The sequence below is a fragment of the Bidens hawaiensis genome, unplaced genomic scaffold (assembly GCF_021521415.1).
Source record: "Bidens hawaiensis isolate Kalapana, Puna unplaced genomic scaffold, B.hawaiensis_p1.1 tig00046656_1, whole genome shotgun sequence".
Taxonomy (NCBI): Eukaryota; Viridiplantae; Streptophyta; class Magnoliopsida; order Asterales; family Asteraceae; genus Bidens; species Bidens hawaiensis.
The window spans coordinates 117,165-133,028 of NW_027498314.1; the positions used below are offsets into that span (position 1 = coordinate 117,165).

The following is a 15,864-nucleotide window of genomic DNA, read 5'->3' on the forward strand; positions in this document are numbered from 1 at the left end:
TTTAAAAATAAAGAATAAAAAGTAAAACTTGATAAAAAGTAAAAGAAAATCTCGGTAATTCTATCTAATAATAATACTAATCAATCGTTTTGTGGTGTGTTTTTCTAAAAGCAGTCTCCCAACCAACCACATGTTCTGCACGTGACTCTCTACATTTCTTTTTCTTTATTTCTTTAAGGTACATGGTCACATACTCACATTCTTATATTCTGTTACAATTATACGATAAAATAACTTTCTAAATTACATTATTACCCTCGTTTTAATCATATCGATGATAAAATTAAAAAGTGCATGGAAAGTTTTTTAACTTAGGTTTTTGTCGTATCCAGAAACATCTTGCCTTTCCATCGGATGTAAATGTACCTGCTCACATGGGCATGTTCAAAAAAACACAAAAAAATTTTTAGGTCTTACATTTCAAATAACCTCTCAGATTTGCACATGAAGAATTTCCTAAGCATCATCACCCGTTTCATCTTCATTTTCATCTTCATTTTCATATTAACTCTTCAATGTCACGCATATTCTCATGATAGTTTGTCCAAGAAAGATTCACTCAAAGATGAGAAACACGACACACTCCTTTCTCCCGAAAAAATATTTCAAATGGGATTTTTGGCGATAGGAAATGGAAATCAAAGGTATCTTGGGATATGGTATAGCATGGACCCAAAAACAATCGTGTGGGTCGCTAACCGAGATAACCCAATCTCGTCAACTTCCTCTGTCCTCACGGTTGAAGATGACGGCAACCTAGTGATTAAAGATAGGTCACAGAGATACTTCACCACCCGTCTACCTTCCATTTCCAAAGCAAGGACCCTGAAGTTATTAGACACAGGAAACCTGATTCTAGCAGATGAATCGTCAGGAACCATAGTCTGGTCTAGTTTCAGTTACCCTACTGACACATTCCTTCCTGGAATGTACATGGAAAAGACTATGAAACTAACTTCATGGAGATCTCAACACGACCCTGCAACCGGAACCTTCGTCTTCCAAAAAGATCAAGTTTTTGGATACAACAATTACACCATCTTCGCCGATAAAAAGCTTCACTGGAAAAGTGGTTCCGGTCTAGAAAGCAACATAAACCCTTCCAAAATGCCCTTGGCCGCCCTTCACTTGCTATCTAAATCCAACTCCACCAAAAAAACATCGCTCACTAATTACTCAAGGCTGGTTATGAGTACTTCTGGTGAAATCCAGTTGTACTTTTGGGAACTACGTATCAGAAGATGGGTTTTAAACTGGTCAGAACCCAAGGACTATTGTGCCAGATACAACGCATGCGGACCTAACAGCAGCTGCAACATAAGTAAAGCAGATTCTTTCTGCAATTGTTTGCCTGGTTTTGACCTTGTTACTGATGTAACTAATACACCTGATAAAGTTTGCAAAAGGACGTCAACTATTTGCAGTGGCAATGACACAAGTTTTTTGAGCATGGACATCATGAAGATTGATGTAACATTTCAAACATTTTTGGAGTCCAGAAGTGAACCGGATTGTAAGGAAAAGTGTTTGGGCTTGGACTGTTGTCAAGCTTATTCGTATAATGGCGTCGGGAACCAAGAACTGGCTTTAGTCGGTGTTCCTGGAGGTAAGCAAGGTTGCTGGATATGGAGTTCGGGTTCACAACTTGTTGATGTTCAAGTTGGTGAAGGGGTTAGTGGTCACATAATTTCCATCCGGAACCCTGTTTCAATAGGTACGTACATATTTCTTTCATGATCAATCGTAATTAGGTTTTTAACTTTTCACTTGTTATTTTAGGATTGATTTTCAACTCCGGCCACTCCATGTATGGAATGTTTGTGTTGACCAGAACATTTTCGAAATAATTGAAATTCAAACATTAGTTGGAAATTAAGGGTCTTTTTTTTATTAGGTGTTTTGCGGAAGGCTAGGGTAAACTTAGCCGTCGCTTAGAGGCATTTTAGTGTGATCTCTTTTAAATGTTTAACCCACGGCAAAAACTTTTATAGGTAAGAGCTGTTTTTTTAAGTGTTTTATCATGCTACTAGGTTTTACTTTTTGATCAAATAAGTATTTTGGTACAAATAATAATAATAATAATAATAATCTATTCTATATATGATACACCAACCAAGTCAAATTAAGACACTTAGATTTTAAGCAATTTACAACTTATTAACAAATGGTACAATTTACATAGCATATTGAAGATGGGTAAAATAGTAAACTTCAATTTTTTAAATATAGTTACGATATTGTCCCCTTAACTTTAATCAAATTTTATAAATTTAAGTAATAGTTACAACCTTAGCCCTTTAACTTTTAACCATATATTATTTTTAATTTCGCATTTAACCTAACTTCCACCCAAAACTTTTAAACGATCATAATTTTTTCACACACTTATAATTTTTTTTAAAACGACACCATAAAAACAAGAATTTTATTCTCTTTAATTAGATTATGATATCGCCTTAGCTTTTATTAGTTAAAAAAATTAACATTTACGACGCGGTGTTTGCGATCCGGTTTTGATGGCCTTTAAATAAATAATTAGTAGCGGTTTTTGATCATGTAAACCAAAACAGAACGGTTAAAAATTGAAACCAAATTACTATTAACGATATGTGTTCCTGCTACATCGCACGGGCACCCGTATAGTAATAATAAAAATGGTTACCGCTAGTGTATCATTAGTGGTCAATCCACCGGCCAAATAAAAAGCCTTTCGGTGTGGTATGTGGGGCAAGTCAAATAGTGAGATAATTCATATAATCATATCTACTGTCACAGCTTATATCATCATTCAATTTGATTTTAGAACAAATAAATGTATTCATATTCTTCTCTTCTTTACAACACTCGAATCCTTACCTCCCATAAAGAAAATTTTCATGATCACCTAACACCACGTGTAGTTAAAACTAGGCATATTTGGGTATTTTATGTCATCTGACGCCTAATTAATTTTTATGCATTTTGCAAAAAGTGGGTGCAGTGAGAAAAAGACCCTAAAACGCCTCTCTCTCTTCCCCTCTTTCTACCTCTCTATCACAAAACCCTCACAATTTGTGTCATATACGCGTTTTGTAGGAAACACTTTGCCCAAAATGCCAAGCCAAAAGCCGGGGAGCGGTGTGCCCCGACGTTTTAAGCCCAAAACGCCGCAACGAAGGCCGAGTACGGATGGTCTAAGTGACAATGACGTATTAATATTATTCTAATCCTATTTTCTTTTTATGAAAACCTCATAAATTATTATAGATATAGTATGTTGAAAGTCTGGATAAGACGTAAATTATTGACTTTTGTGCTAATTAAGTGGAAAGAAAGCAACTTTTCAAAAACAACAAATAAACGTTGTCGTTTGTTGGGTGAATGATGATACATGTGTAGGATAATTTACATGTTTTTCGAACACAATTATATATGTGGCATCCCAACAACTGGTGTATTATTTTTTACAACTATGACAGAAGATATCATGTAAGACCATTTTTAGTCCGTCTTTCGTCCTTTATTTCCATATCTATAGTTACAGTATATTTTTCTTTTTTTTTAATTAAATAATATTTTTATATTTTTATTATTAAAGTTTTTTTTCTTCCTTACTCACAATCAATTCAACAAATATTAAAAACTAAATATAGACAAACAAAGTTTCCCTAAATTTTACCAAATATCACTACATTTTCTCTTTTCACCCTTTAATTTACGCTCACAACTACTCAAAACTCCACACTATAATTTACAAACTCTCCTCACATAAATTTTGGGAATGTGTTCCAATCCAATCTCCATCTCCATCTCTATAATTACACTAAAAACACCATCCTTTTTCTCTAATTAAATAATATTCATTTTATATTTTTATCCAGTGTTGTAAAAGTCGGATTCCAAGGCTTTGGAATCGGCGATTCCAAGGTCTTCGGACATCGACCTTGCCGCCTTTTTCCAACTCGGCCATCATTACTCTCTGAGGTTCAATTCGGTTAGAAGTCGGAGTATTAGAAATTACTCGGTCTCCAAGATCAACTCGGCCACCAATTTTCATTTTTATTCTTTTTTTTTTTGTAAAAAACTAAAAGATAACAACAAACCTTGAATTTGTTGAATTATGGTTTTTATTTCAAATGAATTATGCTAATTTTGTCATTAATTATGTTTGTTTTAATATATATATATATATATATATCTAATAATTATTTACGTTATATTTATCATGTTACTCCGAGTACTTCCTACAAAGGGGCCGGCCGCCTAGCGAGTTTTACAACATTGTTTTTATCATTACTTTTATCTCTACTTCACTCACAACCACTTTTAAAAACATTAAAAAATTAGAGGTGAAATTATGTTTATCCAAATTTAACCAAAAACAATATCATTTTCTCTCTTATTCGCTCACAATTATTTTTAACCATCTCTAAAAAATAGAATACCCCTCACAAAATTTAAAAAATAAATTAGAAATGCTCTAAGCTATTTATTTTAAAGGAAATTTGGCCCCATTTAAATGCCCTTTCACCGCATTTTATACTATACTTACTTAAAAATCATACTTTTTAAAAATTATCTTGTATTTAAAATAGATAAAAACTCACGTCTCATTCCATATTTGCTCTAAGAGCATTCTCAACCGATTCTCTATTCATATCTATATACTTGTAATAAAAATTACTATCTTTTTATTTTCATTTTCAATATATAATAATGTTTTATACATTTATCATTATGTTTTCTCCCTCCTCTTACAACCACTTCAGTAAGTATTTAAAATTATACCATGCGTATAGTGAAACTAGAAATTTAACTCTTATTTAACATTTTTTTCTGTTATATACTCACAACCACTCATAACCATAACATATAATTTATTAAAAAACACTCACATAATTATAGAGCACATGCTGAGAATGTTCTAAGAGCATTCACATTGCATCCTTAACACTAATTTTTTTTTGTTTGGATAATAATTCTCATATTTCATATAAAACAAATAAAATGATCCAATTATAATAAGAATGCAGGTAAGCGAGCAACAAGCTACACCGCCGCCCCCCTATTAAATGGCAAAAACGATCTTACTGAAAACAAAGTTATCGTTCTTCGGCATCGTTGAGTTACTGTGCACGTCCCCCTAAACTCTTTTCAGAAACATAGCAGCATCAGGGGCAAGAGACCCAATGTATCGAAATCAAAAGGAATAAAGACATGTTGATTCTCAACACACGCCTTTTCTTGCTTAAAATTTTTTCTTGGTGCTACCTTTAGCACGACCTTCCTAGCAACAAACCAGGTGTCCCTAACCCCGACAAGAGGGGACGCCCCAGTAAGGTCCACAAAAACATGCTCCCCCCGTCCATCCAAACACAAGAATGTCCGGGTTGGAGAGTAGACCTTCCATCACGCGGAACCAGCAATAAATTCACGGGAGCCTTTTTTTTTGTCGAGATTCCCGCCCGTTTTAACATATCACAGAGAGCATCTCTGACCAAATCATGTCTATATTTAAACCCCGGGGAGCTCTTTGCAATGAACTGCATGTTCAAAAAAATTATCTAAATAAACTTTAAGGAAGATCGGGCATGGCTCATCAATTGGGAATAGGGGGATCATTAAACAATATTTAAGAATGATTCGGTACTCCGCTGCTAACACTTGCTGGCCTAACCCTTCATTGGGGGTGACAGTCAAAAAGTCTTGATCTGAACACATTATAATACCGCTCTCTGACGAGTGGACATGCTAAACTTTTCTCCCAACCTTTGGACAGTTTTATTATAAATGGCACTCGTCAATGCATTTGGGCTTTAGAGGGGCGGGGGGGGGGGGGGGGGTCCTTATTAGCTAACCCTCCAAGATCAAGATCGTGAATAAAGTTGTACAAACAATCCAACGCACACCCAAAATCAGAATCTGACCCATCAACACCACAACACGCAAAATGTGGTTCTGTAACTTCCAGGATTGTGCTATCGAGGCTACGAAAGCATAGGTGGAAACATTCTCAGCTAAATATAACCCTAAACCACCAAAATGGATGGGGAGAGAGGCTAATCTCCATTTATAAATCTAAAAAAACAGACCCCCACATACCACAATATCCTCAATCACCTCTCGAAGCCCATTGTCAAAAACAAATACGGTTTCCTTAACAAACACAAGCGGACATGTTCGGAGTCCGAACAACAACTTAGCCACCCCCATCCAGGAGCGAAGCAAGAGAAGCTCACATTGAGGGTCACGCAAGTGAGTAATACATCTCATTAGGTCCACTGCTCTTGAAGCTCTGATAATGGCCAAACTATCAATAAAACCAGTGTCCTGGCTAACCGCACCTCCAAGGAGTTTAACACCTAACTCCGGTATCCCAATGCCGATAGGAAATAGCCTTTACCCCATTGTATGACGACCAAAATACTTCGGTCTTTTTTAATATTAAGCTCAAGCCCCAAACTTGGCCCCTTGGATCTTATAATATCCAAGGCTTTAGCCACTTCAATGGTGTCTCTTATAATCGTGCCATCATCTAAGTACCAAAAAGAAACTTGTAACCATCCAATACCCAATGAATGAGGGGGTGTAAAGTAAATGCAAAGAGAAGGGCCCTAAATGATCGCCTTGTTGAACCCCGGTAGTTGGCTTGAAACAATCACTCCCTCATATAGCCTATCTGGTTGACCATAAAATAAATTGACCCACAAGGAAATAGATGGCATCTGGCACGAACCTCCTACATGAGTGTGGTCCTATCCATCAGGTTGAAGGAATTAGAAAAATCTATTGTAAGCAAAGCCAAGACCCATCTGAGTGCAACATGTTAAGAAATATATTCGCCCTGTGAAGCATCGCCTCCGCTCCACTCGGGATCCCCACCACGAATTGAAAATCACCAAGGTATTTTGCCATTTCTTTCCCGACACTCCTTATAGAAACTTTAGATACAAGCCTTCTTCAAATCACGTTAACGACAGTAGGCCTAACACCATTGTCAGGCTTAAACAGTGGCGTTTAGGGGTAACCAAACTATAACTTAATTAAAAATTACCGTTTAATTTGTTTATCACCATTTAAAAGCTCTACATCCTTTATACAGTAAAAACTCTATAAAATAATACAATTAGGACCACCAAAATTTATTAATTAAAAGAGTTATTAATTAATCGATAAATTAATAATTATTAATTTATATATTAATTAATATTTTATTAATTTATAGTAAAATACTTAGTTTACATACACCTTTCAAGCATCCACTTAATTATTGTATACAATGCATGTATATCAAATGAACGGCCCAATTTGAAAGAAACCTTCAATCTCCCACCTTATTATGATTCTTGTGTTCAATGTATCACTTTATGGACATTAAAAATATTTTCTATATAAATACAAGATCAAAGTAGGTATTAAAGCGGCAATCACATTGAACAATTTCTTGTTGAGCTATGAGAAAAAACACCAGAAGTTCTTACCATGCTAAGAAAAATTAGAGACGAGATTTAAGGGGAAATTGATTTCAACAAAAAACAAAAGACAACTGAGTCATTTTTCAAGAAACCTTCATAAATCATTCATGTAATATGCTATATATAAGGAATTATTAATTTATATATTATATGGGGTCTAAAGAAATTATCAAAAATGTATTATCTTATAATTTTAGCGAATTATTAATTTAGCACCATATTCCCGAGTCGGGACCGGCAAAAAACATTATCTTAGAGAGTTTATTAAATAATCGAGTATTAATTTATCGAGTTTCTACTGTATTATATTTATATTTATTTAATTAAATATACTTATTTATTTTTAGTCTTCTTTCACTCACGCCCACCCTTAACAAATAAATAAAATGGATGTGGAGGATGCATAGCGAGAAACAAATTTAGGGTTTTAAATGTTTTTTTCTATAGTGAAATGTAGAAATGCTTTCTTTGTGTTTAAAGGTGTTTGAGTTAAAGGTTTTGAAGGTGGTGCTACATCAAAAATACCAAGAACAAATCAACAATAAACACAAACATATGGAAATAAATATATAATCTAATAACTATAATAAAAACTGTTTAAGTAGCAGTGAGATATCAATAAAAAAATACCTAGAAATTATGTGTATAAGTATGGCTTATAAAATTTCGTTTCGTAAAAATGGATGGTCCATAAAAATACTGGTCCATAAAAATAGGCTTTGTAATAATTAAACTCATATGTATTGAATTTATCAATTTCAATTTCAGGAACAAAAAGTCCACTAATTGCTAATGGTGATAGGAAACGATCCAAGTCAATATCCCTTCTGGTCATCATTCTTTTTGCAATTTTGATTTCTGGACTTTTGTTCTTATGTTGCATTGGTTTCATTTGTTACAAGAGGATGATCAATATCAAGAAAGTAAAAGGTACACAATCATGAATCCTTAGAATTTTGTCTCATTTATTTATTGACCAACTTCCTCATCATAACAATTGTTCTTTGCATAAATGTTTCTCTTATAGGAAATGCGGAGAGCGATTCAGTTCATCAGTTTAATGAAAGTGTGAGGCAAGTCCAGGAATTGTTGGATCCTTTTCGCTCAGATGAGGGTGATTCATCAACCATAGGCATACCTTTCTTTGACTTTGACAGAATCTCGGCTTCCACAAATGGCTTCTCTGAGGAAAATAAGCTTGGAGAAGGTGGTTTTGGACCAGTTTACAAGGTGAGAATTCTTTTTTCGTTACAAAGACGTTTTAGGCATCACATGTTTTCAATTGTGAGATGATCCACAATGTCTATCCAACAACACCATTTGAAATACATATAACCTCATCATAGTAAGTCTAGATAGTTTCCAATCTTGCGCTAGTGGTTTTACACACATACTTATAAAAATGTTCGACATGCTAGGTAATATAACCTAACTGAAATCGATAACATGAAACCAAAACTGGGCATATTAAGGGTAGTACAACTAGAATACAAATTGTGTTGTTCGGGAATTAAAAATATGGGGTATCACGTTCTTAAATGGTATTATTTTTCAAATTATAACACTTTCACAAATTCTTGATTCATATCTCTTTGAGTTTGCTAACCCAATGATTGGGAGTAGGGTAAGTTGCCAGGAGGACTAGAAGTTGCAGTGAAGAGGTTATCAGTCCATTCTGGGCAAGGTTTGGAAGAGTTCAAGAATGAAGTTACGTTGATTGCTAAACTACAACATCGAAACCTTGTTAGACTCTTGGGTTATAGCATGAAGGGAAATGAGAAGATGTTAATATACGAGTATATGTCAAACAAAAGCTTAGATGCCTTCATATTTGGTAACCATCTTTGTCCATATCTTTATGATCAACAAATTTATCAAATTTTCGATTTAATTTGAATCAGATCTTAACGATGAGCATGTCTCCATGTGTTTTAAATGAATATCGTAAGATCGGACACAAAGTTCATTGCTTGATTGGACCAAGAGGTTTGAAATAATCTTGGGGATTTCTAGAGGACTCATATATCTTCATCAAGATTCACGGTTAAGAATCATTCATAGAGATTTGAAGACAAGTAACATACTCTTAGACGAAGATTTAAATCCAAAGATATCGGATTTTGGATTAGCGAAGATAGTTAATGGAAAAGAAGTAGAATCCAACACTAAAAGAATTATTGGAACATAGTAAGTATTGCACATTGCCATATTTTAGCTTATATACGATATTAATCATGTCGGGTTCTCATTCGAACTACTGAACTTATAAACCGTGTTTTTTTATTATAATTTTATACAAAATAGCGACCTTAACAAGTATCATATTTTAAACAAGATACACAAGTCAAGTTAAAACACCACATGTTTTTAACGGGTTAAACGCTCCAACTAAAAACTTGATGGTTTTCATATTTGCTTAAAATAGTCACAAATATATGATTTTCTCACGTGACTTATGATTTTTGTAGCGGTTATATGGCTCCAGAGTATGCATTGGAGGGACTATTTTCAATTAAATCAGATGTTTATAGTTTCGGGGTGGTGGTTCTTGAGATTCTAAGTGGGAAAAGAAAACACTATCAGTGTGAACAAGCCGTTAGTCTTCTAAATTATGTGAGTTCAAATATCAACCTTTGAAAGACATGGCAAAATTTTTAACTTGTCAAGCCACAATGCTTATTTCATATTTTTTAACTACTAAACCATTGTTGATGATTTACAAGCTCAGATATGAAAGAATAACGACACTAGACACCTTTACTAAATAAAAATTTTATTACATAGAGGGTCAAAGGAAAACCAGACTCTCTAGTTACATGAAAAACTAAGTTTTAACATACTTTATGGTCAGTTTATTGAATCTATACCATTTTCAGGCTTGGCAATTGTGGAAAGAAGGTAGGCCATTGGATCTAATGGAACAAGTTTTGTTGGAAAGCTATGACCCTAATGAAGTACTAAAGTGTATCATTGTTGGGCTTTTATGTCTACAAGAAGATCCAGATGACCGGCCTAACATGTCCAATGCAGTAACAATGCTCACGAGTGACATTTCTACACTTCCTGAACCGAAACAACCTGCATTTACCGTAAGAAAATTAACTAGTTGCTTTGATACTTCATCTTCATCATACCCACCACAAACACAAACCAACGTGGAGGTCACAATCTCCACCATACAAGGACGATAAATGTGATGTTATAGTTTTTCCATTGTTTATTAAACAACCTAGTTTTTCCATTGTTTATTAAACAACCTTCTAAAAGTTAAAGATGATTTTTTTTTTATAAATTTAAAAATGTTGGAACAAATATGTGGCTGTGTGTGGGTGATTTTAGTGATTATTTCGATGACAATAATACCGGCCACTTTATTGTAATTGTTGTCATTAATGATAATGTTTCATTTTCTTTTAAATATAACTAATTATATGTTAACGCATTCTACTTTTACAAGTCATATAAATATTTATTTGATCAAATAACCAAAAAGAATAATAATAATAACAACAATAATAAAAGCAAAAGTGTAATTATTAAAACCAATGATCATAAGTAGTCACTTTTTGTAGGCTTTAAGCTAATAGTTTTTGTGCTAAATATATAGGGGGCGCAATGGACAAAATGGACAACTGAGACAAACTTGAAAACCAATCAGACAAGTTATGTTTGAACAATCAGGTATACTCATAGATGAAATGAAAACATGTTGGTTGTAATTGGAAAAAAATATATATTTTTTTATACTTAATTCATAAATAATCATTAAGTATGATTAAATATTTAAACTCGGTCACAATGCGACTTATTGGTATATGGAAAAGATAGGTGTGATAAGTCAATTTTGGTTCGATTTTCAAAGCTTTTCAACATATTATGTTCTTCATTAATGTTGTTAGCGGTAGAAGTTTTAGTTGTGAAAAGCACTATAGTAAATAAACTAAATTGTATGTAAATTTTGCTAATCAATCATCATGTTCCGCACGTATTCAAGAAATTCAAAGTAAATTATTATGACAACCCAAAATTTTCAGGTTAAAACATTAATCTCGTTATCTATAATAATAATAATAATAATAATAATAATAATAATAAATATTATTATTTTCATTATTATTATTATTATTATTATTATTATTATTATTATTATTGCTTATAGATGGAAACATTTTAGTTAGAATACCCGTCAAATTATAGATTCTAATAACCTAGGTGGATGGCATAGTAGAAATAGTACAACAATATAACGAATGCCATTCGTAGAAACACTAAACATGAACAATTACACAGTCACACCCTGCCTTGGCGGAATCGCAAGGGGCAACGAAGAAAGTTGTCATATTATATGATTATCATAAGCAAAAACACACAATTGGATACATGGTTAAATTCAGAGTTTACATACAAATGATATGTAATAGCATGAGCCTATAACCAAACTAAACATATAGCGATTTGCCCTAGCGAAGTATGGACAATAAATATCGTTGGACAATACATATCCACACGGACAACTATGTTGGAGAGACCAACGGTGGATAGGGCTTGTCGGGCCCAATAGTACATTGAGATATCCAATTGTCTAAGAACATTACCAAAATGGACTAGTGAAATAACTCATGCTTACATAAAGTTGGTTTTCACTTGCCTTTATTATTAGCGTATAGCAAGTTAGTTAGCAAAATGTTTGTTATAAATATGTGTTTCCTATAATACCGTATAAAAGCAAGTATTAGTATGTTTCTCAAGCACCTGAATAGGCAAAACTAGAAGCAACAACTTCTAAGCTTGTTGCTAACAAGGAACACAATATATATGCATTGCGAACCTTTTGATGGTATGATTTCTTTTCTTAAACGCTCAAGAATTCATGTGATATATCTGAAGACATTCAAGCTTGTTAACAACATTATTACACCATTCTGGAAATATTATAGTTTATGATTAAGCCTACCAATCCACTGAGGTGGTTATCGCATAACATACCATCACAGAGACTTTCATTTGGTGATAATTAAATTTATCCGATCAGATATCCTGAGGATCTTATCCAAGCTTTATTTAAAAGAATCAGATATAATGGAAGGCATGAAGATACCCAATATGTAACACCCAATATATGTCTGTAGTACTCCTTTTTGTTGCACATTCTTATTCATTGTGTATGTTCGGGGAGAGAAGGATGTGACAACTGTATAAATTTATTCAATCAACCATAGTTTCTTTAATATTGAACAAGAAATTTAATTTTTCGGGCATAATATTCTTTTATATGAAGGAGAACATTATAGTCAAGAGGGAAAAGTTTTTGATGTATCCTTGTTTCATTCGTACTAACGATGGTAAACAAAATATATCTAGAACTACCTAAGTTAATTGATGATAGAATTGTGATGGAAATCATGAATGATGTGACGATGTCAAGAATGTTGGTTCATAGAGGGCAATCTGATGATAAAAAAACACATTTCAAGAGATTAATCATCTGATTAATCTAGAATATCAAGCACCATCGAATGATCATTGAGGCACAATCATAATGGTTAGGAATTTGTTTGTGATTATCGTGGTAATGGAAATAATGATGATAATGTTAGTTAAGGTGATAATGGTGGTTCATAACCTCATGATAAAGTGAAAACTAAAGTTAAGGATGTTCAATTCTCGTCCATTTGCTGAAGAGAGAGGCAAATCGAAAATAGTAGCTGGTCCTCGGAGAACTGGGTGTAACAGTGAGATCATACATGAATGTAATACCTGTAAATTCCCAAGAAATGGAAACACTTGTATAGTTTTGTTAAGTTGATGGATTTGTGATCTTGAAAGTTGAGGGGCCTTATTGTTCTTTTTGTTTGAATGTGTATTTTATCATGTTTGGGAGGAAGGAAGTTGTCTCAACCCTATCCTTGCGTTGGAAGCTCCTAATCTCCTTATGAAATCCGACCATCTATAATATCTCGGATTTTTCGTATACGAATTCATTTATGTTTAAACCGAATCAGAATGTAATTTGAATCTTTTGAATTATTTTTATTTTGTATTTATTGGTGTTTAACTTGTTTTAACTTATTTTATATTCTCATAACTTTAAAACTCGTCAAACAATGCTTATAAACCTTGAAAAATGCTTAAAATGGCAAAAAAATACATTTTGGAACTACAAGGACTAAATATGACATTTTGGAAAAGTTTGGTAAAATCCAACTCCTCGCACTTCGGGCGGGATTTTGTAGCACCCCGGCTAAAGCGGAATACGCCCGTGTGTGACGTACAGATTGTTCAAAACACAAGTGACACTATTGAGCGAAAATAATATAATTAATTCATTCAAATCCCAAATACACAAGTTGATCGAATGAACAAATACAAAGAAAAGAAATAAAACAAACGTCTTCTTGTTTATTAATTAAATAACCTAACTTCTAGTATCTTCGTCATTTAATCCTCTAATGAAGGTACCTGTAGCATATATACAAAATAAAGTTGAATAGTTAGTGAGTCCACACAAGTCTGATACAAGTATATAAAAGTCATACAATTCCAAGAAACTTAGTGCAGTAATAGCGCAAGCAATGTCTTTTCCATTTGGTAACAACCAAATGTACTCGGATCGAGGGTCCCTATTCCACTCATAACATCGAGGTCCTGAGTGCATAGGGGGGTGTATGATCATACTTAATGTGGAAACCGTGAGCACGTAATCTTTGAGCAAGTAGGCAAATAAACACACAAGTCCATCTAACAAATTGTAGTTTGTATATAATGAATAAACGAAAATTGTAGTGTTGATAGGATATACATGCTACCCCAAAAATATTTAAAAGGGTAAAAAAGGGGGTGTGAGAAACTCACATTTGAGATTGGAGATAACCTGGAAAGAAAAACCGTAAGTGCGTTAAATGAAACCGAACAATCAAATCTCGCGAGCTGAAATAAGAAATACGAGAATTACTAACTAATTTAAGGGGACTATTAAGTTTGTTTTAAGGTTCATACGTTAATATTTGCATGTATACTTTTACCATTTTAAAGAATATTAATATTTAAGTTTAACGGATTTTAATGATTTGTTATTATAATATTATTAATAAGTTTTATATTAAATTTTTATATAATAATGTTACGGGATAATAGAGTTGCCGGAATATTTTGTTTTAGTATAATTGTTGTCTTTAGAATTTTTAAAGTTTGCGACGATAATATAGATATATATTTATATATTTATTTTACGAGTGGTCATTTACGAGAAACGTACCGTTCACCACATCGCCGTTTGCTGAGCTTGATTGGCGTTAATCATAAATGCACGCCCACTATTTTCTTGAGGAGCTTGAGCAGCTTGAACGATTTGACCACCTTGTGGTGCAAGAGCTAAAATGGCGGGATGCGACTGAACTTGAGCTTGGTTAGCCAACAATGGTGGAACTTGTGGCTGGTAAGCTTGCTGGGTTTGGTACGTCTGAACCTGGTACAACGGAGCTGGAGCAAGCTGAAGTGTGTTCACATGTGCGAGTCATTGACACGCGTTACCAAAGTGGTTAGGGTCACCACAATTATAGCAGGCTCGCATTTGGTTAATGGGTTGAGCATACGGTGCGGGGCGAGGGTTGGGTCGAGCAAACCGCTGAGGAGCAGTTGGTACAATAGCAGTCTCACGACAAGTGGTGCTAAGGTGCCCCAAACGGTTGCAACGGGTGCATTGGCGGCAAGCGACATTGGTGGGGTGATGACGTCGACAAAAGTTGCAACACGGATGGGGTCCGTTGTAGAGTTTCTTGGGTGGTGATGCAAGGTTAGGTTGAGGTTGAGGTGTGGTTTGTTGAGTTAGTGCATAGTTCTTGCGCTTCCTGCTATGGTGGTTTGAGGAGAAGGCAGGCTTGGATGACTCAGGTTTCGATTCTTTGGACTCGGTAGAGGGTTTATCAGCAGGTTTCTTCGATCCCTTCAATGTCAAAGTCCCTGCTTTAACATGATTATCAGATAAAGTTTTTTTGGGTAAAGGGTTTTACCCGGTTAAATTCATTCCACACAACCAACAAAGAACAAGTAATATGACAAAGTGCCATATTAGTTCTCATGTATGACATGCCATACAAGAGTAAACAAAACCAAAACCACCAAACAAAGGTAAACACTGCTAAAGCCTACACAAGAACCAAAGAAACAAACATAACAAAAACAGATCAACCATTATCATCAATTTGGTGTGAAACTCCCCTCGGAAAGTGCCAATCTTCGAGAACCCGATTGACCCGATCAGAATTCTTGAACTTTAGAGTCATAAGCTTTAGGCGAGTACCCTTAATGATTTCATCAGCATCAATCTTTGGAGTCTTCAAAGAGTTCCTGAAAAGCCGGTTATTTCGTTCCTTCCAAATTACGTAAACCGATGCCCCAAGTAACAGCCTAT

General features: G+C 34.2%; 1 protein-coding gene across 1 annotated transcript; it reads left to right on the forward strand.

Annotated features, from left to right (window-relative positions):
* The first annotated feature begins 503 nt into the window (after positions 1-503).
* On the forward strand, positions 504-10,677 carry LOC143596502 (G-type lectin S-receptor-like serine/threonine-protein kinase At4g03230). Its single transcript, XM_077075260.1, has 7 exons — positions 504-1,714; positions 8,223-8,384; positions 8,482-8,684; positions 9,078-9,288; positions 9,404-9,641; positions 9,923-10,067; positions 10,331-10,677. Exons 1-7 carry the CDS (start codon positions 610-612, stop codon positions 10,643-10,645), a joined length of 2,379 nt encoding a protein of 792 aa, XP_076931375.1. The 5' UTR covers positions 504-609; the 3' UTR covers positions 10,646-10,677.
* The last annotated feature ends 5,187 nt before the right edge of the window (positions 10,678-15,864 follow it).